Consider the following 23998-nt stretch of genomic DNA (forward strand, 5'->3'; position numbering starts at 1 on the left):
CTGTTTGAATTCCAATCAGCCGCTTCTATGACATCGATAACATAGCTTTTGGCATTAAATTAATAATAACAGAATGATCAGTTCTCCTTGTCCAACTTTTTTTCTTGGAATTTCATAAACGTTATGAAGGAACGAGTCATCAACACCTGGAAAATTGATCTGAACAAACGATCAGCAAGATTAACTCTTTACAAATACTCTTTATAAACCCGGTAAACTCTCTCCTTTGCACATACTTAAACACACACACACACACACACACACACACACACGCACACACACACTCACCTGATATCTGTAATTTCATTTTGCCTTTGATGTCAACTTTAGAACACGGGCGCTTCAAAAAGTTATAAGGTACATTTAAAGCTTATCGGTTAATTGTAAGAAAAAAAGAAAGAGTCAGCAATGATGTTTTAATATTAACTACTTTCAAAATTTGATGTTGAATTATTTAGAATTAATGGAAAAATCGATAAATCTATACGTCACCGATATGATCCAATTTCACCGGTATAATTTAACCAACCAATTAAAAAGGTACCAAATTTAATATGAATTTAACAATTATTTAAAGTTGCACTTTTAACACTTCAGTGGGGTAAATGAGGCACACAGAGATATGGAACAGAATTGTTTCTTATTTTTTTCCAGAATACATACAAAAAAATACCAATTCTCTTTCCAATGTGTACACCTGAAAAATAACGGCAATTTAAATGTGGACAATTTCTGAAATTTAAGAAACAAACATGCATGTAAATTATTTTCTTCTCAATGAGACATTAAATAAGAACAAATACAATCATAGCAATTTCAAATTAACATCGAAATGAAGACCCCTACTTTAATTATTACTCTTACGTGTGTGTGTGTGTGTGTGTGTGTGTGTTCGTGTTTTCATTTCATCAACAGTTCAGTTTCAACACAATGCACTTTTTTGAGTTGCTCAAATATTTTCCTTTGCAGTCCGCTTTTAAGCCGACTTATAAATAAATACAGTCCACGGTTCCCGCCCATAAGATTAGCGTTGTTAATATAAAAGTCTTTATATTTGCATTCTTAGTAATAAACTTTTCAAAGTCTCCCCCACCCCCCCACCCCTCACTGGTATCCCAGCGCGGATGCTGTGGTGAGTCTCTGGCCGTACAATGCGTAAGGGGAGTAGTAAGGGCCGGTGGCAGCCGGGACAGGAACGGGGGCCCCTGGAGTGGGCAGGGGGCTTTTAGAGTACGGGTGGTAACGACTGCTGAGTCCTAACGCGTGATGCGGGCTCCTTAGAGCCAAGGTTCCGGGGCTTCCGGGGGGACCTGACGGTGGCATGTGCATATGGCAGGCCATAGCCGCTGCTGCGGCGCTGGCCAGTGACGAGGACCCGGGATACCCAGATATCAACTTCTCCGCCCCGGTAAAAGCGGTGTGTGTCCTAAGGTGATTCAGGAGCTCCTCTGACGTGGAGAAACGCTTGTCGCACGGTCCATTTGCCGAGACCCAATTACAAACGTGGGGTAGAGGGTCGTTTGGGAGCATGAAACCATATGGATACAGGGGGTGTCCGCTAAATGATGGTGCCGATGAATGAACGCCATGGATGGGGTGTGTCGGGTACATGAGTGGGTAGCTGGATTTCAGGGCGTTCGCGGCCGCCGCAGCGGCAGAGTCGTGCGTGCAGGAAGCACTTGCTGCACCCGCTAAGTGACTGGCACAATGGTAACTGAGGCAATAAGGGTCTCTGCACAGGCTTGCTGACATGATGGACGGGGGAGAAGCCCCAGCCAGAGGGCTGGACCCAGCCTTGCTGCAGCCCAGTGAACTGGCCAGCTGTGCGTTAACCAAGCTCCCTCCGTGGGGCAGGAAATGTTGAGGGTAACCAGCATAGGCCCCAGCCAAGCTTCCTGGGTAGGTCATGCCAGCAGGAGGCAAAGGGAAAACTGTTTGTCCAGGTTTGTAAGGAGAAACTGGCGCCACGAGTCCTGACCCGAGAACGGATGCGGAGGATACAGAAGTTACTGACGGAGACTCCGAGGAGGAGGTGGTTTTAGTGCCGGGCGTCGTCTCCTGGTGTTGGTTGACCTCCACGTTAATTCCACCGCAACTCACACTTATCCTGCTGTGACTAGTGGTGCCAGAGCCGTCCGTAGAGCCGTTTTTATTACTATCAGAGTCCTTCTTTTCATCCCTGTCCCCACATTTCCCATCCGATGGCATGGGAGAGGCGGAGGTGCTGGAGAGGGGGCTGCCTGTCCGCGGCGTGAACGGCTGGCAGGTGGCGCTCGGCACTCGGAAACCAGACTTCTCTGCGCTTGAGACGCCCGAGGACGAGTCCTTCTTATCGGACGGTTTAGAATATGGTTTGAAGCTAGACTTGTCGTCCACACCGATGTCACTCATTTTCAAAGGACCCGATTTAGACTCCTTCTCACTAGATCCATTTTGTGTTACGGAGGATAGTTTGGAGGAGGGCGGTGGGTCCGGTTTGCCGATCTGAGAGCACGTCTGCGCCAGCAGAGCCAAAGGACTTTTCTTGGCATCTAGCTACAAAAACACATGGAAACAGACGTTAATAAAAACTGTAAAAGCGCAAATCGACTGAGTAATTAAATATATAAAATGTGAAGTCTCCAAATAAGCATTTTAAATTGGTTACTCGCTGACGTTTTGAAATGAATTCCATGTTGCAATTACCCTCGGCACTTCCGTGAACACAACCTATAATGGTGTTGATTATCGTTCAACAAAGTGTGAGCATTTACTACACTTGTCTTAACATCTTGAAGAAAAGATGATCCAAAACGTTCCCGAAAACATTAACAAACTCAGAAGCGAAAACTAAAACATATCATATTGTAATTTAACTAACAAAAAAAGGTTCTAACTCTAGTCCTTACCTCTATGGGACTAACCGGGGTAGAAGGTAAAGGCTGCAGATACTCCGGGTGCAAAATGTGTCCCGATCGTGCGGTAAGCATTTTCAAAAGCTTGATGGGAAGTCTGTTTGCTTGCCGTAGTGGATCAGATGGAGGTGCAGAGTGGAGAAAAGGCTTGTTGATGCTCGCTGAGCTGTTATTCCGAGAACTGCTGCTTTCCCAGGCTACACAGATATCACTATTTTTCAGGGCAGACGCCGAGGGCGACGTGATCATGTCCCAATTGTCAGAAAATGAAACGGCGACGCTTTAGAGAGATTCATTAAGAAAATCAAAAAGCGTAGAGCTATATCACTTGGGGGATTTAAAAAAAAAAAAAAACCAATCGTAAAATGTTCAATAATATGTAATCCTGGTGGTCGAGGAGCGAGGTGCGGCAGCTGGAAGGAGACTGTGCGAGGTTATCGCAGATCCGTGGCTGCGCCTTTCACCATGCGCGCTGCGTCTTATGTGCGTCTGTCTGCAGGTCCTCGCTCTGTACTCCCGAAGTACGAACTGGTAGAAATTTTCACTTCAAAAGCAGCTGAATTAGTCCGAGATTAAAGCCTTTGCCGCCTTCCAATCAAATGGGACCCTGAGGTGATTGGAGGGTCAAGGGGATGTGACGTTCTCCTCTTTGTAAGCGCCTCTATTTCGACAACTCAGGGGAGGAGACGGGCTTTATATTTTTGGTTATTGTGAACGCTTCCGCTTAGATTTTAGATGAGAGGGCTATTGATTTTATTCACGTCGGGATACGGGATGCTGTTTTATTAATACCCAAATTAAGTTGAGAAATCAGATTTTAAACAATTTTTGGGATCGATGTATTAAAATAAATATTACAATGTTTGGTGGAAAAACCGAAAAAAAACCGTGTACTTACATTGTGTTTAGCTTTTAGAGTACTGTATAGTTTGTTTTCTTTTTAATTTTATTATCAAAAACGCGTTGGTTTCCATCTCTGTCTAGAATATACGTCATACCCGGAGGTATTACAGTACGTACCTAGCTCTGTCGGAAGAGGCATATCACTGAACACACACTGCTGCATGATAAACTTAGCCGTACTGACATTTGCAAATTATTTAAATGTATTAAGTCCTTAACTATACACCTGTCGCCAATTTTAAATGTGTTTTTAAGATTTGTTGTCAGGTATTTTTTGTTTGCTTCACCGCTCTGGGAACCAGAGACGCACGAAGTGCGCTCATTTTTACGCACGCCTACCCGTGACTTTTTTTGCACTGGCAAACATAAAACCAACCACTTCAGCACGAATTCCCCAAACAGACAAGCGTTGACAGGAATAGACCAGTGTAGTGATGGAAGGATGTGAATGTCACATGTTTTCAACATAATATACACCGCCCTTCTATTTCTATCTCCACCCCTCCGTCAAGTGTCAATTTGGCTCCACCGCAATCAATCAGTTATTTGTCAGATGCTGTCAATCCACCGCTTGATTCACGTCAGCTATTGTGGCTGATTACATGCTAGTGTGACTGCGAGAAAAGAACAAATGTGGGAGAGAAACATTGTGCAAGAGACACCAAGTTTTCACACGAGATAAATCACTTGACGAGTTCAGGTTAAAGTTTTAGATTCGCCGACTAATGGTCGACGTCCATCTGTCAGAGTAGTATGGAGAGTATACGTGGCGACAGATCCAGACTAAACAACATTATGACGGCTTGGAACTTTTTGAGTTGGTGATCATACACCTCGTGGAAAACGTGATAAAACTTTAATAACGCACAGGAAGCCCAGCTCACATGTGCTACGGACTGGCTGTCAGTGCTGCTCAGTGCTTGGTAACGGTGTTAAAAATAACAACAGTTTTCATGGAAGAAAAATAAACAATCACGGTTGGTTACAAATTTTAAAAAGAAATTTCCACACATATTTGTAGATAAATAAAATAATTATCAATACAGGGACAAGACTATTAATTTATTGATTTTACATGGTCGCGATGTAAGGTTTCCCATCCCACTAAATAAAACAAACAAGCAACACAAATAAACTTTAATACAAGGATCGTAATAATGTTTAACAACCCGGTCAATCATCACGCTCTCTCTTAGCGGATCGCTGTCCATTTTGGCTAAACGCATCTGCTATTGTGTTGTTAAAACCTGTCATCTGCCGAGGGCACACTGTCATCCGCAACAAGAACAACAAAGACAGGGAACAAAAAAGAAATCCAGACATTTTATATTGATGTCAGCTCGATTTTATTTACATACAATGAAAATGATTTATTTTCTTTAAGGGGTAGGAAAGCGGACAGGGAGAAAGAAAGGAAGAGAAACGATCTGTCAGCCCGTTGAGAAAAGAAGTTTAAAATGCCTTGAACTATTCACCGCTGAGATGGCTAATCAGTATTGAGGCTCCAGGGCAATCGGGCAGCTTTTCAATGCGGTTTTCCTTTCATCTCAATCGGGATGGAGGCGCTCAATTAAAAGCCTATCAGTTTGTAAGTAAATCAACGCCTATCAAAGTTGTCACATCAAACAAAACGATTATTATTGCAACCCGCCTCTACCATTAATCTCTTTCTGTGGTAATCTGCTTGACAGGTCAACTTGGAGAACAAGAAAACCCGGAATGGCCAGTCTGGGGCTCAAAATAATATTTTATTTAGTTTTCCAAATAAAAATCATTGTGTAAATAAACAAAAAACATATTTAGTTCATAATCTGTGAATGCAATTAGGGATGAAAATATGGTGGGAAATCCATTTTGTAAGAAACAGAAGAGAATGAAAATAAAACTACTACTGTACCACTAAAGGAGGAACCAGTTCTTCAGTTGTATAGGCCTATAACCTGCATGCATGGATACAGCTTTTTTAAATCGTGTATAAATAAATGAAACGCACCATACTTGGGTTCTTCGCGAATAATCTACTGGAGTCAAAATTTTGAGGTTATTGTGACGTAAAAATTGAATAAGAAAATATGCTGCGTCTCCAAAATAGAACATATTTTTTGTATTTAAGATTTTATATGAGAGGACAAAAGTCAAAATAGGCGACTCTGTTCTTTCAAATGTTTCCAGTGTTTTGTCTGGCATAAAGGGGGACGTTTCACAATATGCAAAGATGTGTGATTGATAACAGGCTAGCTGTTTTCTGCAAGGGCTGTCAGTTCGTGACACAATATGTGAGTTATTAGGGCAAAGAAGGGCAACCATAAATTTTCACTGTCAGGCGAAAACCCTCTTTATTGTCCATATGACGAATGGTTTTCTGCACCAGACACCAAAATACCCGGCATTCCCCTTAAATGGGAACACATTCCTGCAACCATAATTCATGATATTTAAATAGAAAGTTTTAATATACCCATATATTTCACCACCCTGACATGTTTATGAATCACTCTCCGCATGTAAACACAACTATTTACATCTCGGGACTCGTCAGGAAATATTTTTGGGCTCACAGACTTCTTGAAGGGACGAAGAATTCATTTCACTCTTGATTTACATCGTCTATGTACATTTAAGCAGAACCACATGTAAATGTAAATTGTGAAATCCAACAACTGTTGCCAATGCGACATCTTACCTATAGATATTTTTTTATTATTATTATGGGTTGTGTATTTTTAATGTTTTTTTTTTTACTACAAGGCACCGGTGAATTGTTCAAGTTAAACTTGTGTCACTTATCATCTAATCGCATTCCGTTTTCATATTTTAATTATTTTAGAACGATACTCCAGCCAAAGCCTTAAATCTGTGTTTAAAAGAGAGCCCGCGTTCTACATCAATATGTAGATTACAGGATAAAAGGACTTTTATACGGTGTTAAACTCATCAAAATGCATGCATGAAGGAGAAACGAATTTTTCTAAAAGTCCGAGGCTGAAGGACGGGAAAGTCCGTGACGCGACATTACCTGGAATCATTGCCTATACAAAGATCCGATGTAAAACCTCAGAAAGGTGACGGGATAAAAATAACACTGTAAAGGCTTTACAATGTCCTTCTATATAAAAACGAAACTTCTGCGTATTAGCCTACACAACCGCACCAAACATTGCATTGTGTTAGGTGTGAGCACCGAGAGAAGGTTGAATGAGAGAGAGCGTACAGCCCGCTCCCTCGGTCTCTCTCTCTCTCTCCCCCTCCCTCTCCCTCTCTCAGGGCGGCACCAGGAAGAGACGGAGCTGTTCCGCGTGTGGGAGGTCCCGCCTGACGTCACACAGTATACGCAAGGCAAGAGAAACAGCAACTCCAGGTCCTCTGTGCGTGTGTCATGCTGACCCTGACAAAGGCAGGTTGACCCCCACATACCTCGCCAAAGAATTACTTTCACTGATTGGCAAAGCTTCGATAAAAGAAGGACGGACATTTGCAGTGCCTAGAGACGATTTGGCTGAAACATCTACTGCTGTTCTCCAGGAACACACCATAAAACATGCTGAGTCAGTCCAAAACAAACAGTTTGAAGAGAACAGTTGCTTTAAATATTCTAATTAAAATGATATTCATTAACTTAATTATTCCGAATAATGTATGCACTTGAAAAGACTTTTTGTTTGGTCTTATTTTGAGTCTTTTGTAGGTAACGTGATTAAATTGATATAACTAACTTAAACTTATTTAATTAGAGAAATCTGAAATTAATATATGGAAAGGTCTGGGAGAGCAGTATATCATTTAGCATGGAGCATAACCAGATTTCTTCATGATAATATAATCTAGAATTATTTACAATTAATATAATATCGGCATGGCAATGGATGGAGTTACCTCCCAAGATAAATATGAATTAACTGAGTTAACAAACTTAATGATCATCCAATGTTATTGCATTAGTCCAGTCATCAATGAAGTGACAGTTGTAGACATACAGTAAATGCTCCATTTCAATTTTGGCAATTTTGGGTTTTACATGTAAAACTGGGAATTATTATCAAAAATTGATATTTAAGATCAGATTACTCATAAAAATCATTTGAAATCCTTGAATTTAACTGAGGCAGGTAAGTTGTAGACATTGGAATGTTTGCAGATACATTGGTACAAACTATATCAGTAAGTATGTTTGAACATTTAAATACATACAAGCAGTATTTCTATAGTCACAATTGCTTTCTTTGGGGACATACAGTGTTGTACCTGATAAGTAGTTCACAAAGCAATAGCAATGTAAATTCACCAATAAGGTGTATAGGCACAGCCAATCCAATGGCAAATTTAATGGTCCTATTAGTATGTTCAAACCCCTAAAGAAGTTAGTTTTTGTTTCTGTATGTGTTTCTGTCATACTGCCAATTCAAAAATCTGAAGCCTAAATATGATGCTTCCAAACTTTATACGTACCTGAATACTAAACAGCAAATGTTTTTTTTTATCTTGTCTTTATGTTTGGCTGCATAGTTGATCGTTGAAGACTTGCACTGTATCATTAAAACCAAAGCTTAAGTATTTACTAATTTTGTGATGCAATCTAGGCAAAAACAAAAAAAAAGAACAACTACAAACAAAATGTGAACAACTTTTATTTTTTGTTTAGAAGCAAAAAGAAAGATACTGTATATTCCATGTCACAGGACTTCTCCAAGCCTCAGAATAAAGAGACAGATAAACCAAGGGTGGGCTCTTTAACTCTTGGTTGAGGGCAGTAGTGCATGTAAATATATATATGTTAGTGTTTGAGAAAAAAATTATTATGATTTGGACTATTTGAAGACTTTCCTATGGTTTCCTTTTGTCTGTTGTCTCTAAAATTGTTTATTGCTTTTAACGTTTATTTTAGTTTATCTATTACCAGCACTGTTTAAAGAAATATAACTGGGAGTGGAATGTAAGTTTGCTTGTTAAAGAGTCAAACCCGCAACATCACACATTTGCTTTTGGCAGTAATGTTGAAAAAGGAAGATATTAGGTTGAAACTCCCATCAAGCGCACTGCAACTGCCAGACAGCTTCATTATGTGCCAACACAATAACACAACCTGTTGGTGTGTCAACAGAACACAAGTTTTGTGTGTATCAGTAAATAAGGTAATGTAACTATTTATATTGTAATACTTAGTTAAAAACACACACCCTTACACCATATTATATAACACCATATCACTAGAAACAAAGCTAGACCCAGTTATTGAACTTCATCGATGAATGTCAGAATAACCTAGAAATTAATTAATTAACAGACTGAAGCATTACGTTTATTAGTGACCCAGAGTAGTCGTCCACGTTGACCGGACAGATCTGTGTCTGTCTGTATCTATCTATCTATCTATCTATCTATCTATCTATCTATCTATCTATCTATCTATCTATCTATCTATCTATCTATCTATCTATCTATCTATCTATCTATCTATCTATCTATCTATCTATCAGTAAGTAAGTAAGTAAGTAAGTAAGTAAGTAAGTAAGTAAGTAAGTAAGTAAGTAAGTAAGTAAGTAAGTAAGTAAGTAAGTAAGTAAGTGAGTAAGTAAGTATGTAACTAACTAGCTATCTACAGGAGGTTGATGAAGCCTAAACATGAGTCCAGTTTAAACATTTCTCGTCTGAAGTCTTCCCTCCTCGGTCCCGTGGAGCCAGTGTGGAGGCTTTGTAAGAGCTGCAGACGCTGTAATCCAACGTGACCGTTAACAGCTCATTAACTACAGTTCACTCGCTATGCAGCTGTATACTCTATAATATAAACCTGCGTTAGTTTAGTGTGTATTTTATGAAACAGTACTTTGTCCCAGCTGTTACAGTCGAGAATCAGGAAGCTGCACACTCTTAATCCTGTCAGTCTCAGCACCGTTTCCATCAGAATGAGTGACTGCGCGCTTCCGGACTACAGCGGGTCAGCTGATTGAGACACGCGGAAACCGTGACGTTAATTGGAGAGCGCGAGCCCCGTAGTTTTCTAAGCTGCCTCATTCACAAACTTTAACCTTATCGTTTAATGTAGCCGCCAGCGGCGAGTTTACGTGAGGAGGACCGGGATTTCAACCGTGTGAAGACTGAGATTATCTGGGGGATAATGGACCACAACGAGTCGTTGGTCGCTTTGAATGGAACTCAAGTAAGTTTAATTTGAAAACTGTTTTCTGTCGGATTCTACTCATCTGCACATTTTTGTATAGGTGAGTGTTTTAAAAGAGTGTTTACCCTGCTCGAATCCTGCGTACCGGTTTCATTCCTTCTGTTCTTGTCAAGTCATGTGACATTTGGTTGTCATGACTTTGGATTTGTAGTTCCTGCCTCAGTTTATTCGTGCACGGTAATATCCTAATGCCGTTATGTCCATGTCACAGAGGAAGCAGACGTACTGTGATAAACTACGATTGTGAAAGAATAACAATTTTCAGTATATATATATATTTTTTAAGTTTAGAGTCATATGTGACTTTTTTTTCTACATCATAACGTAAATATTTGTTTCTCCTCTGATTCAGATTGTTAATACAAAATGAGAACTAAATGCAAATTTTCAGTCATATTTCACATGAATGATTTTTTCAGCATCAACTCTGTGGTGTCCACATACGCAATAGTCACATTGCATGTTATGCAATGTCAAGTAGGCGTCTGACAAACTCAAACACAAAATATTACTTTTTTTGCTGCTCAACACAAAAAGAACATGGTCAAAGTCAATATTTTTCATGGGTGGATGTTTATCTCCCACTATATAAATTTAAATACACTTTTATTACAGTTAAATGTTGTTGTTTTTTTGAGAACATAGTTTTTCCTCCCCAAATATCTCTCTACCTGATTTCTTGTCACTGGACTTAACTGGTGTCAGATCACGAAGGTTTTTTTAAATAAAATCATACAGTCTTAGTTTGATAAAGTAATTGAAATGACTGCACCTGAGCAGCTTCTCCTTAGTGGTGCATACCTAAATGCACGGATAATTATGAGTCAGTTTTATATTTTTCTGTGTTGGCCATCCTGCTTAATCAGTGAAAGTACACTTTAATACTTTAGTATTGATGCATAGTACCGTATACCTCTATCACCACAGTGTATTTCAATTACAAACTTCTTGTTTGAATGCTACACATATTGTAATTGATGAATTATGTCATGTCTTATATTGCAAATTATTCATTCAGTTGGTCAGTCTGAAAAGTGGGATATCCAGAAATTATGCTGCATTGCTGTGCTAATATTAGGGGGGATACTATTGTGTAGTTACACCTTACATCACAATTAACTCGGTGTTGTGTGCTTCTTTTTATTTAAGATTTCCTTCATCGGACATGACTGTAAGGACATTCCAAACTTTCTTGGAGACAAATATGGCCATTTTGCAAGAAGGCTGGATCTGAGCTTCAATCAGCTGAGGTAGATGTCCGATGCATGACCTACAGACGTGTAGTCACCCGGGTGCATGTTGTCTTTCTCTCTTCCTTTGCGTCTGTTACTGGGAAGACTCTACCTTCACATCAGGAATGATTGAATTAGTTGTCTATAGGTAGTTGAGGAGTGATCAGGACATCACAGAGCTGAACAGAGCATTTGAGCTGGGCTAATACCCAGCTGGGGCAGGATAAAAGATGCCATCAATAAATGTGACATGCTAATTTGAGGGAAGCTAAGAGAAAGGATTCCTCTGTCGAGACATGAAGGAGCACTTCATGGCAGCCGCTTCAGAGGGCACTGCCATTTCAACTGCAGCACTAGCATAGTTGATCTGGCAAGCGAAAGAACAAGGATGACGGTTATGTGGTGCTTTTGTTCCTGAACCCTTTTCAAGACTGTCAGGCCATCAAGGCGTCTGAATAGAGGCAATATTTTGTTGAAAATTGTTGTCTTGAGGCAGTTGTCTGTGCTGGAGATGATGAGTCCTCAATTTAATGGATTGACAATGTGTCACAATGTAAAAAAATTCCTTTGCATAGAGTGTAAAGCCAAGTGAAATGGATGGCAAAGTGCTTTTTGACTGACAATAATGTGCTTCTCCAGATAACAACCAGATCTGAAGGGACCTGTTGTGAATATTGATTGTCATTTATAGTGACCAATAAGTCAGTGCTGACCATGCATTACGTTCCCCTGTCATGTAGCTCGATATCCAAGTAGGTGAGTGTGACCGGCTGGGAACTCCCATTTAACATGATTGGTAAATGTTAAATGTGTTTTCTCTGCCAAACAGAGAATCTGATGACAACCAGTGTCATTTTGATGACAGTAAGATGGATTAGAGGATGGGTTTCGCTTCAGTCAACCCAGAGCCGCGTCTGCTAATGGAAAGGGGTCGCTAAGTTCAAGTGCATGTGTCACTGAGCTAATGCTAATTGTCAATCAGTGGCTGTGAAAGGTAACGTTCAAGCTATCAGAAACTCATACGAACTTGAGTCCCTCCCTTCCGAATGGGTTTATCTTAGAGCCTCTGTTTGGCCTGCATTTGGGTTCGAATTGGTAGGTTCAAATCTACTTACAAACAATATGTTTTTAAATTCTTTTTTTGGCATAAAGGAGCATATGATTGTTGATGTAATCAACATGGGCTTTTTTTTTTCATTTCAGCTCAAGTTATGGATAAATGAATTTATGAAACATTTCTTTGAGCATATGTAACTGAATGCCAAACAGATGCTGCTGGAAAAACTACAAAGTATTAGTCCAAGGAAATGTGCAACCTGGATGTTCCCGTGTTGACACCATTTTGTTTAATAGGGGACTGTTATGCAGGAAGTTCATTAGTTATAAATACACTATGATGAATGATTATTAACACATTTCAAAATTCAGTGTGTTGGATTTTAAGACATTTAAAGATATAGTTGCACATTGGAGGGAAATTAAAATATAAAGGCCTTTTTTTCTAGAGCCAGTGGCTGGTTTGTTCTTCCGGGCTGCTATAAAAATGCAGTTCTACAATATCTAGGAAGAGTCATTGTAAAGAAATGAAAACATAATACTGAAGAACTGAAGAAGTCTCTTGGATGAGAGACGAAACATCTTCAAGGACTTTCTTAAAGTCCAGTGGATTGACTTAAACAGCTTTGGATAACTATGACCTGGATAACTGAGAACCTACACAGCCATAATAGTGTTTTGTTAGCAAACAATTAGGAAAACAGAATTATTATATGCAAATACTGCATTCAGTTTCTGCCACAAAGTCCTACAGTGGCTACATGTCTTTGTTAGTATGTAGTAAATGCTTGACTGTTGCACTTGGGCCATCACACCTGTTAAGTCCATGAATATCCATCCTTTGAAAAGGTCTCAAGATATCCCGTGACAAACAACCAAAAAGCAAACATTGACCATGTATTTTTCTCCAACTGCTGTCAACAGCGATAACATAGTGGTACGCAAATCATTTAAAACTTCTAACAGTGGTTGGTGGTTTCCTGATGGCCAGTGACCTATTATATTATGCTGAGTCATATCCCAGACAGTCTGTTTGAATGTTTTGCACTGAAAACTGCACAGCAAACTAGATTAGAATGTATAGGTGTTATTGTGTTCATAAAATTGAATGTGATTCCCAATAGGGACATCAGCAACTTCACATGTAACTCTATCCATAGCTATGCTGTATACAATACTGACCTAATAGTGTGGTTAAACCTGCACATCCATGGTGACAGCTGTGGAAGGTCATGGGTGGATGGAGCTTTGAAATTCAATAAGCAGATCAGAATGATGAAGTTGTGTGCTAACTGTGGCACAACTCCCTCAGTAGTTTGCATCTTTGGAGGAATGGAGTTTAGAAACCCCCTACCTCAAAGATTAATGTTGTAAAAAATGTTAAAGTCAAAAATAATCACTGATTTATATAGCCATTTCAGTCTGTGTTGAAGTGATGAAGTTTCTTTTTGTTCAGAAACTATCAGTTTTTATTTGTAGTGGATTTGATGCTTGGTGAAGATTCATTTAAAAAAGCAATGCTATTAAAGCAGAACATAATAGTAAATTAAGCTGAGAAAAGAAATTGGTATGCATTAAAGCCTTAAGTATTGACAACATAAATCTATTAATCAATCAGAAGATGGAAAGAAAATTAGAGGCAGACTACTTTGGTTATCAATAAATTATTTCAGAAATTTTTAGGCAGAAATGTCAAATATTTTTTGGTTCCACCGACTTGAATGTACATATATGCTCTTTTCTTTATTGATTTTTGCATTCAGAAATCCTAGATTTCACATGTGACGTACAGATATTTGTGCATTGACACCATGACCCTCTGTCAGACCAGATCAAGTGTCAGATCAAATAAACCAGGTAAACAGGTGAATATATCCAGGAGACTCAGTATGCTGCCTTCAACATCATGCACTGCTACATTTTCCTTGACTTAAATTGAGAGAGAGAGGGACATTGCCAAAGTTTTTTATGACTAGTGAGCTTATTTCTGTCAACACTCACTGAGCCACCTGACGATGAGTCACATTGAGAAGCAATGTCCTGGCTTCGCTTTTACTCCTGTGTGTGTTGTTGTGTGTTTGCACGCGTGTTTGTCTGTTTGGATGTATCCATGTGTATGTTTGGCTGAATGCAGTTTTTGGGCATCTGTCTCTGTTAGCATAACTGTGAGAGGCTGAGCAGGTAATGGCAGGATGAAATTCGGCTAGCGGCTCGTCACACCCACACCTGTCCCTCTGTGTGTGCTGTAGTGTCATCCTGTCTCATCAATGCGTTGAGTCATGTGTCTCACAGTGAGATTTCAGTCTCACAACGGTCCCCGATGGTAATGTGTCGTCCACTTTGTTCCAGGTCAGGTGTGCACACAATGCATTGAGTGGGCATATGCTGTCATGACATGAATCCACACTGTGGCACTGGGTTCCTGTATCTGTTACATGCAGTGTTACTGACCTTGACAGGTGAGGTTTTGAGGACACGTGTGTGAGTCATGCACAGACGTCCAACCACTGTTAGAGCAGTGGTCTCGTCTCAGATCTGACATGGCATCCCGATAAAACAAATAACATTTGTGCAACGACAGGTTCTCTGAAACTAAACCTAACCTGAAAGTCGATCCTACTCAATTATACTGAACAATATCATATATATATTTTTTTATTTATGGCATTTTGTTTTGCAATTTGCCTTTCCAGATAAATTACATGTTAACCTCATCTGTTTCACAAATCTAACCTACCGCAAAACTCCAAGCATGAAATTGTTGAACACCTGTACAAACTAAAGAACAGTCATTCACAGTCATGGAGGCTGGAGTTGTAATATGTAGTGTGAGACAGTGTTAAATTGAGTTACATTATGCTAAGGATATTATTAATATATTCATTGAGAAATAAGTGTGGAACATCCTACTGATATCAGAGGGTTTTGATACATGGACGTTTTTATTTTTATGTATTTTTTTAATGGAAGAGAGTTCTGTGTCTTGAGAGTTCTATGTATGACATGTGGTAATATGAGGTTGTATAACCTGTATTCTATATTCACTTTATATTAACACAAAGCCTAAAAATAAGTACATATACGTACATATTTGATAAGAAGTCAATTTCTGACTGCATTGATCTTTTTTCATTAACACTTACAAGAATCGTGTAGAGTGACTGAAACCCTGATATATAGATTTTGAAGTTGAAATCCAGCCTGCCATTATGATCTGTATTGGACTTCTGCATTGCAGATGAACCTAAGCTACCAGTGCATGTGCACATGTGTGTATGTGTATACCGTATGTGTGTGTATGTGTCTGGGTGTGCGTCTTAGGGTGTATGTGTGTGCCCACCCAGGCTCTGTTGGTGATGGCAGGCGTTTTGCATTTTAATGACAAATCAAGTATGCTAACTTGCATTTTAAAATGAAAGTGCTCTAAATGTCGCCCAGCTGTCAAAATGAGATGTAAGCGGTCTGATGAAAAGAGAACAAAGAAGACAAAGTAGGGAGGACTGGTACACTGAAAAATGAAATAAAACCTTGTATGGCCTGTCAGCTGTGTCATTTTATATTCATATCTAAAGAACATTATAGTATTACGCCGCCACTCACGCCTCACTCATCTGTCTCTCCTAATTCATCACAGGCAGCGCTCTGTCTTTCAAGTTGCTGTGTGTCAACACGGGAAGGGGTCTACTAATTGACAAATGAGTGTCACAGACATCAAGTGCTCCTTTTCTATCCAAACTAGGTAGACTGTGATGGTGTAGCAGGGGGAAGGGAGGGCTCTGTTATTGGCAGAAGCCCAGTAAGAGGCATTAGACTGGTCTGAAAATGAGAAGTGACAACGGCAAGAGAGCCTGTCATTGTCTTGCCTAAGTGTTCAATCTTTACAGATGCCGGTATGCAGATAAAGTGTCAGTTAGGAGGAGAGGATATGAAACATTGGCAGTATGAAGTCTTCAAATCACTTAACTGGGAGCGTAGAGCGTGTGGATCTGGTAATAGTGGTGGCATATTCTGTTCTGCTGAAGAAATATATTCCATATCCGATCTATCAGGCCTATTTAGTCCGTTACTCTGGGATAACCTGATCTGTGTCTCATAAATTAGGGAGGATACAGAGCTCTCCCAGTGCTAAGAGATTTAAACCAGATAGATGAGAGGGACAAGCTCTGGCAGGAAATGACTTATTCATATCAAGGACATACATATTTTGCAACTGTCTTAGGTTTTGGGGAAAAAAACACAAATAATTTTTTTTTTTTTTTTCATAAAATGTTTTTGTACTTGTGGAGAAGTGCTGAGATGTTTCCTTTTATTTGATTGTTTGTTCTTCTACCATCTCATTGTAAAGTCTTTGGATAGAAGACTAGATGATAAGAAACAGAAAGAATACCTCTGATATGATAATGTATTTCTCCACATCTTAATAGCAATCTGTAAATGAAATATACCCAGAGTAAAAGAAAAGTCTGATATCTGTAACAGTTAGAGATGTAATAAGTCAGCAATGCAGCAGCTTTCTAGAATGACAAGGGAAATAGAAAACATTTTCTGAATCTCTATTTGTTTGGAGACATTAACTGAATTGGTCATCTTCTTAGGAAATACATCATGTAAATTCAGCTAATGGTTTTCCTCAATAGAAGAATGGTGAGTATCATATATTGTTCACCCTCTAATATTTCCCAAGTCCCTTTGTGCCTGTAGGAGCACCAGACTCATCAGCTTTAAAACACAACACAAATACATCATTTTGTTTTTTAAAAGGGCTAAAGAATTTCCTAAGAGTCCTGCATAGTTTCTTGCAGGTGTCACTGAAACAAAGCTGTAAGATTATTTGTCTGATTCAAAAGAATAAATTAGTTCCCATGTTCATGGCAATGAAGGAAAGCAGGACAATAATATGTTTTAGACAGAGGCTACACAAGCAATTGTAATCACTGTTAATAGTCTGTAAGTGTCATTTTTATACTTTCAGGCGGTTGAGCAGTCACTCTCTACCACCTTTCATTTGCACAGTTGGTTTGCCCGCTGTATGACTTACAAGTTTCTGTCTTTATTTGTCTGTTAAAACATTACAAAAGCCTCCTGATAGCAGTGCAGCCATCTGTTAATCACTGTCAGGAGCTGCCATCAGCCTTACAATATATCCCTTCTCTCTTCCTCAAAATAAACCCAACTTGAGGTTTTGGATTCTGAATTGAATGGAACATCTTTATGTTCCTTTTTGTTCACATTATATATACTGGGCAGTGATGCCATTCCTTTTATGACTGCATCCTGTTTTTTATTGTATATCCCAAGACGGATGGCGTGCCACTGACACAGAGATTTACAGGCCTTCAGCTTGCAGTGGCAGAGCTTTAGAAGGGTCTGCTGACATCTAGCCAACAGTTTGGAGGGGGAGAATAAAAGCTGACATTTTATTGGCTCTAAGAGACAGCGAGAGAGTGAGAGGAGTTGGGGGAGGGGGTGGAGGAGAGAAAGGAAAAGAGATTCCGTTTCTCTATTTTATATTTTTCAGCACTGCCAGCTGTCATGGGGGTCTTGCTAAAAAGAGGGATTTATTGGGTATTATTTAGAAACTTGTCAGTAGTAATGACTACAGCTATGATTTCAATTATCACCCACTAAATATAGCTTAATACACCGTCTTGCTGGCCATAATGAGCCCTGACATAATTTTTCAAAAATTCGATACCATGCAATTTTAATATTTCATGTTGACCACCGATTTAAATTTCCTCTCCGATGCCTGGCATGCAGCAAGGTCTCACTCCCTCATGTGCAGTTGGATAGTCAGAGCTATTGAGTTCAAAGCTGTCTCAGGGATATATTTTTTCCATTGACAGAAATCCAATTAGTTTTAGTACACAGTCTGGCTGAATAAAAAGGGTCTTAAAATCTACAATATGTTTCCTTGGCATTTTTGCCGAGTGCAAAGCCAGTGATGGATCTTTATGATTTGACCTGATGGGGCCCAAGTGGATATACTCCCTTTTCTGTTTTGGCAAGTGAAAAACAAACCATCCATATGTCTTACTCATTTTGATAGACAGAGCAGAGTCTTTTGATATATCATAAACATCTACTGTACAGTGCACAGACTGTCTAAGATCTCAACTCTCTGCATATTTAAACACTTATTAAATACTTTTACTACTGCTTCTACACAAATTCTGCCAAAACCCCATGTAAATATGAAACATGGAAAAAGTCAGATGTATAATTCATTAGTGACATGTTTAGTAAGTAGACCATTTGGGGAGTGTTAATGTGTACTCAGGTTTTGACATTAGGGTGTGCATTTTTAACTAAGCATTAATGGGGAGATGATTAGAACTGGCATTTGGCTGTCAATAACAGGCTCGGTGCTTGACGTTGAGAAAGTGGCTATATTTCATTATTGTAAAGCTGCTTCCTTATCTACTGACCTTTCTATTGTAGCATTGGCTTCACTGTACATAACACAGGCAAAGACATTTGGATACCATCAGTAACCTCTCTGCATCACCTTTTTCTCATTATAAAAGAGAACAGGTTGCCAACTTATGTCTCAGACACAACCTGTGTCTCTGTTAGCCCATAACTCAACTGTGTTTATGTTCGTCCCATCACGCTTAACCATCTCTTAGAATGATGATGTAAGCAACTGAAAGGCATGGAACATATTAGAACAGAGCATGAAGAGGGACAGCCATACTTCTACTTCCCTCGGCTGTGGCCCAATTGGAAAAAAGAAAAAAAAAGTTTTGGAGCCTGTTTTGGAAGAGGAACAAAGGAGCTTCCTTTTGTATGGTTGAGGCAGTTTTGGTTTCTTTATGGCTTTCAATCTTGCAATCTTTTGTAGAAGGCTCAAGGGTGAAAGGTGAAGACAGATAAATGGGTTTTAGAGGATGATTTCAAACTTTTTTGAACTTTCATTTTTAGTGAATAAAGGTTATGACTATAAATTGCAGTTGAAAACTGTCATTAACAATACTAAAATATGAAGGCCTTAGGATTATGGTAACGGTCTGCTGTTATATCTTGTTGAAGAATAGCAGTTAATATAAACTTTTATTTTTTGCAGATTGAGTCATGGTTTGCCACCATTGAAACGATAAATGGCAGACATACCGGTCATCTCATTTTGCTTGGTGTGCAATTTCAAGCTGCTAATGTCTTTTGTGCATGAGTCCAATGTTTTTCCTGCTCTCCTATAGAGTGCTTGAACCATCTCTGGCCCTGGACAGCTGTGCCACATTCTCTGCACAGCTGTAACCCATTTCCTGTTTCCATTTCAGATAAACTTAGATTTGTCACAGCTTTCACTTATGGAAAACCACTGATTGCCCATCTAAACCACCTTCCCCATAACTTGATATCAGCCAGACAGGAAGATTCGTGGGAGATAACAGCCCCTGTGGTATCAACCAGCTGCAGGAAAAAGAAATCTTGCGTCACTGTTCTTACTGTTCTAGGCAGCTTTATATTCTATTTTTCATTGTTAAATTTGCAAAACATGAAGAAGTAGTTTAGAAAACTGTACTTGGGAATATGCTCTGAAATCAAGTGAAAACTATTTTTTGAGTCTACATCTGACATCCATCAGCATGGAAATATGTTTTAATGGTCAGGCAGTCTGCAAGACATCAGTGAGCTGTTGCCTCACTTTTCTACCCAGGGACATATTGCGATAACACAGCATGTTTTATGTCCATGCTGCTGACATGTCTTTGCTGGAAAACTACAAGGACCAACCCTTCCATTTTGAGACCAGCCGTCGGTGTAGTACAGTATTCTTATTCTCTTTTCACTCTCATATAACATCGTTTATCCTTTAGGATAAATGCATTGACTACATCATAGTGGTTCCACTGTGAACTGCAGATGGAGCCACTAGTTGACAGCATGATTATGTGAGCAACAAACCGAACAGCCTTCTGATCTCATCTGCCTGTCCAGACGTTTGGTGATGTTTAAGAGTTTCTCCCCAAAGGTTTTGTTGAGATAGCTATTGCACCGTGGGCACTGCAGAGTTTCTTTATTTTCTTCCTCTGTCTGGATCTCAGGCCCCTGGGTGCTCATGAGCTCAGAACATGTCTACACTCAGATGTTTCAAAACAAGGAGGAAGAGGAGTAGAAGGAGGAGGCAGAGTAGGACGAGGAAGAAGAAGGGATAAAGGGAAGACGAAGGGAAATGGGAGGAGGGCAAGTAATCCTCACAGGGACAAAGTGTTACATGTACAAGCAGACCAGGCAGAGAGGCCCAACAGGGTCTGCAGACTTGTGATCTGAGGGCCGTTTGTGTGTCAGTCAGATCAAAGCCTACAGAAGGGAAAGAAATCCCTTTACCGTCTCTCAATATTGCAACCCTTATCAGCAGCTAAGTAAAACTGAGGGCTGTGTTGAAAGGCTTCACCTTGTGATGGGTTTCATTGTTCAGACATCCATTGACACACATTTTTATTCACGCAGCTACAGGCTTCTTGTTTTGGATAGTATAAAATAGGTGTGCACCCATTTATGGGCCAAACATGAGCATCGAGCAATCTTTACCATGCTGACATCCACTGATATCAGGGATTGATGTTCATCTGTTGTGTCGCATCAATTTTTCGCTGAAACATTCATGAGCTGCCACCTTGCGACATCCATGGCATTGATTTTAAGGCTATGGGAGCACTGAAAACATCTCAACGAGTGGGTGGTTGTATATCCAGCGACAAATGCTTCAAATTGAATGTGTGCCTTTTCATTTGTGCTCTCTCAAAACATGGTGTAATGCAGTTTGAATGATTTTCAGTATTTCAGTTATTATTTTTACATTGGTGACAAGTGATGGTTATGATATAAAAGGGAGAATAAACTTGAATACAAAAATTACATCAATATAGTAGAGAATATCAAGTAATATTTAAATTTAAATATTAATATTGTCACATTATTTCACAATTATATTCAGTATATTCAAGAGTAAATTTAAAAATAATATAAAAATAATACAACTTCGTTATATAGAAAAAAATAATGCAGAAGACTGTATCATTAACCTCATGGATGATTTATGGCCAAAAGAAATTATAGCATGTATACGTATATACATGCTATAATATACCACACATCAATGTCTGATCTGGAGCAAAGTATGTTTCCAGCCCTGAAGTACTATCACTGACATCATGGCTGCCTTGGCGGAGATTTGTGGTTTCTGAGGCTATGTAGTTTGTATTTCTGTTTTTTGTATGCTGTAAAATACAAAACAATACAGCAGTATAATGAATATACCTTAATAAAATTATATGTTTTAATTATGATTTTTTTGGTGTGGAGATGATAGATGCATGTAACTGTTATCTGTACAATTAGGCCTTTAATTATGTGGTAGCGATTGGCCTGAATCAAGAGGACCTGCTTCATCAGTAGAAAAGTGTTTCTCTATTATTATTATTATTATCTAAATCTAACGCTAGCTAATATCTGACTTACAATTCTCAATTCAGGAATGCTGTTACCCAATCACCACTTTTAAAAAAAGGCCTAGACACACCCACTGGCTTTGTTTGCACATGTCCATCGCTGTCCTCTCAAAGTTGGTCCAGGAATGATATGGTTGTTGTAATTTGCAGATATTTATGGTGATTATTTATTACATAATGGTTTTTTTTGTGATCTTTTTGTTGTTTTTGAAATGGTGTGAATGAGGGAGCTTGTCAGCTTGAGCTTGTTAACTAAACACTTGTATGTCAGTTCCACTTCTTCGTAGTTTACACTGCAATTTAAGCCATTAAACGAAGACAAATGTTAGATATGTTTAATTAACACTGCACAGTAATCTGTAGAACAAACCTTTACCACTCTGCAGAAGTGGCCAAACTTAACACTGCTATGGTAATCATCAGAATCAAGCGTATCGTGTGCACAGCACCAGACAGTCCATCACTCATACTCATCTACTCATACTGGGAATGTGAACTGAGCGTATCCTTCCATGGACCCGACTGTTTAAATTAATTATTAGTTTTATAGCGAACCCTGAGGCCTTGCAGAGGCAGCTAATCCCTGTAGAGGGCTAATCCGACCCCTCGTTACAAAAAATCAATGCTGGTCTTTGGTGTTGGCATGCCATCAGGGCACAGGGACACATGTCAGACAGGCCTCCTGATTTTTTCATGAGGTGTGTTTTTGAAGTGGTGGATCCAGTGGAGGAGGCTCTAGGTACCCAGAATTGAAAAGAATATCCGGAAGCCAGAAAAGGCTTGTATGACCAAATTTCTCATGGGGTTTCGGTGATGCAAGTGTGTGGTTTTTGTGCATTATTTTAGTAGAAAATGGATGAGGTCCAGGTGAGAACTCAGGGAAGCAAGTTAAATACATTTTTTATAAACAAGTGCATAAAATAGGCTTGTGAGTTTAATTTCTGTCTAACACACAATTAAAAAAAACAACAGGCCCTAATTTAAAAATCCTGTGACTGGTTTATATTTTTATAAACATAGTAACTTTGTAGGGATGTTGGATACTCTGGTAAATCATGACCTTCTAGTAACCTTTGTGATGATAAATGTATGTTAGAAGAGTGTCCTGCAGTCATCAAGGATTAAAATGGATTTGTTTGCAGTGACAGACTGCAGGTCAGGTAATTTGAGTTATGCTGGCTTGTTTTTTGCAGGATCACTGCATGTTGAGTCGCTGTGAGCAGTCTCTGCTGTTTGCTCGATGTGTTGAAGGCAGTCATTTTAAAAATGTCAATTTGTGTCTTTTTACGAATAAATCTTTTTTTATGACTCAAGATGAGAACATCCTACTTTGTCTCGGCAGTGATCCAGACAGTCTGTGTTTTTGAGATCAGTTCAATATCTTGTCAGATTCGATATGTTGTCAAAAGTGGAACCACCATCAATTTCCTTTTACTTTGCCAAGGTTTAATACATTCAGAGGAAAAATGAATATTTGTCATTCCTCATTCCAGTCTGTCAGTAATTGGAGGAGGGAGGGGGAGATGGAGGGAGAGACGGAGGGAGAGAGGGAAGGAGAGAGATGATGACCCAGTCCCCTACTTTTTTTTTAACACCTCTCATTCTGCCTACTAGTTTTGTATCTCGCTGTGAATGGCAGCTGATGGTAACAGCTTTCATAATGTGAGGAGTTTTCACTGCAAGCTCTTCTGTGTTTCTCTTTATGAGAGAACAAAAAAGTCAAGTGCAGTCAGTCTATTCATTTCCTCTGCGGGGAGATTAATAAGAGGAACAGTGCTGTCTCCAGCCTTTTGTGACAGGCCCTGGAGTCTCTGTTCCGGAGGACTCATGTCTGTTTGTGGAGTTGAAACAAGCTGGAATTCACATGGTGGCACTTCATTAGAGAGGATAACTCATGATCATATCTATATGGTTTAATTTAAGTGTTTTTACCAGCCTAACTAAACGGCTGTTTGATGCTGGTTTGATGTTCTGAAGAGAATCCTTTGTGGTCTGGTTATGGCAGTGCCATTAAATGCTGATGTGACGTAGATAGATACATCTTGTCGCTAATCATGAGACTGTGGGTTGGATTGCTTGCTTTTTCCCTACTGTAGATAATAAAGAGGCATTCACTTTCAGAAATGAATATTTGTACTCCTGCCTGTCACTCAGGAATTGAATGAACTGTCAATTAATGAAACTGTCATCAGCGCATTTCCATGTTAGCATAATTAACCAGAGTTGCATATACAACAATGCCATTAATTTAAGTTAAACGATATTAAACTGGGGCGGCATGGT

The 23998-nt window shown here is 39.3% G+C and overlaps 2 protein-coding genes across 2 annotated transcripts in view; one reads left to right on the forward strand and one right to left on the reverse strand.

Annotated features, from left to right (window-relative positions):
• Positions 1-1104: 1104 nt before the first annotated feature.
• On the reverse strand, positions 1105-3428 carry znf503 (zinc finger protein 503). The gene is made up of 2 exons (XM_068327510.1): positions 2889-3428; positions 1105-2535 (listed from the first exon to the last, which is right to left on the reverse strand). The coding sequence occupies exons 1-2, from the start codon at positions 3141-3143 to the stop codon at positions 1105-1107; spliced, it is 1686 nt and encodes a 561-aa protein (XP_068183611.1). The 5' UTR covers positions 3144-3428.
• Positions 3429-9753: 6325 nt separating this feature from the next.
• The window catches only part of lrmda (leucine rich melanocyte differentiation associated), a 215657-nt gene continuing 201412 nt past the window's right edge, over positions 9754-23998 (forward strand). Inside the window, exons 1-2 of the mRNA XM_068327441.1 lie at positions 9754-9951; positions 11122-11222. Coding sequence (XP_068183542.1) covers positions 9910-9951; positions 11122-11222 — 143 coding nt within the window. The 5' untranslated portion in view covers positions 9754-9909. The remainder of the gene's footprint in view (positions 9952-11121; positions 11223-23998) is intronic.

Source organism: Antennarius striatus, chromosome 11 (genome assembly GCF_040054535.1).
Source record: "Antennarius striatus isolate MH-2024 chromosome 11, ASM4005453v1, whole genome shotgun sequence".
Classification (NCBI taxonomy): Eukaryota; Metazoa; Chordata; class Actinopteri; order Lophiiformes; family Antennariidae; genus Antennarius; species Antennarius striatus.

What these genes read in the sequence shown, in the direction of transcription:
- znf503 (XM_068327510.1), bottom strand. Translation starts at nt 3,143, where the DNA reads ATGATCACGTCGCCCTCGGCGTCTGCCCTGAAAAATAGTGATATCTGT. An exon ending in CCCCGGTTAGTCCCATAGAG is followed by an intron (nt 2,536 to 2,888) that starts GTAAGGACTAGA and finishes GTGTTTTTGTAG; the next exon opens with CTAGATGCCAAGAAAAGTCC.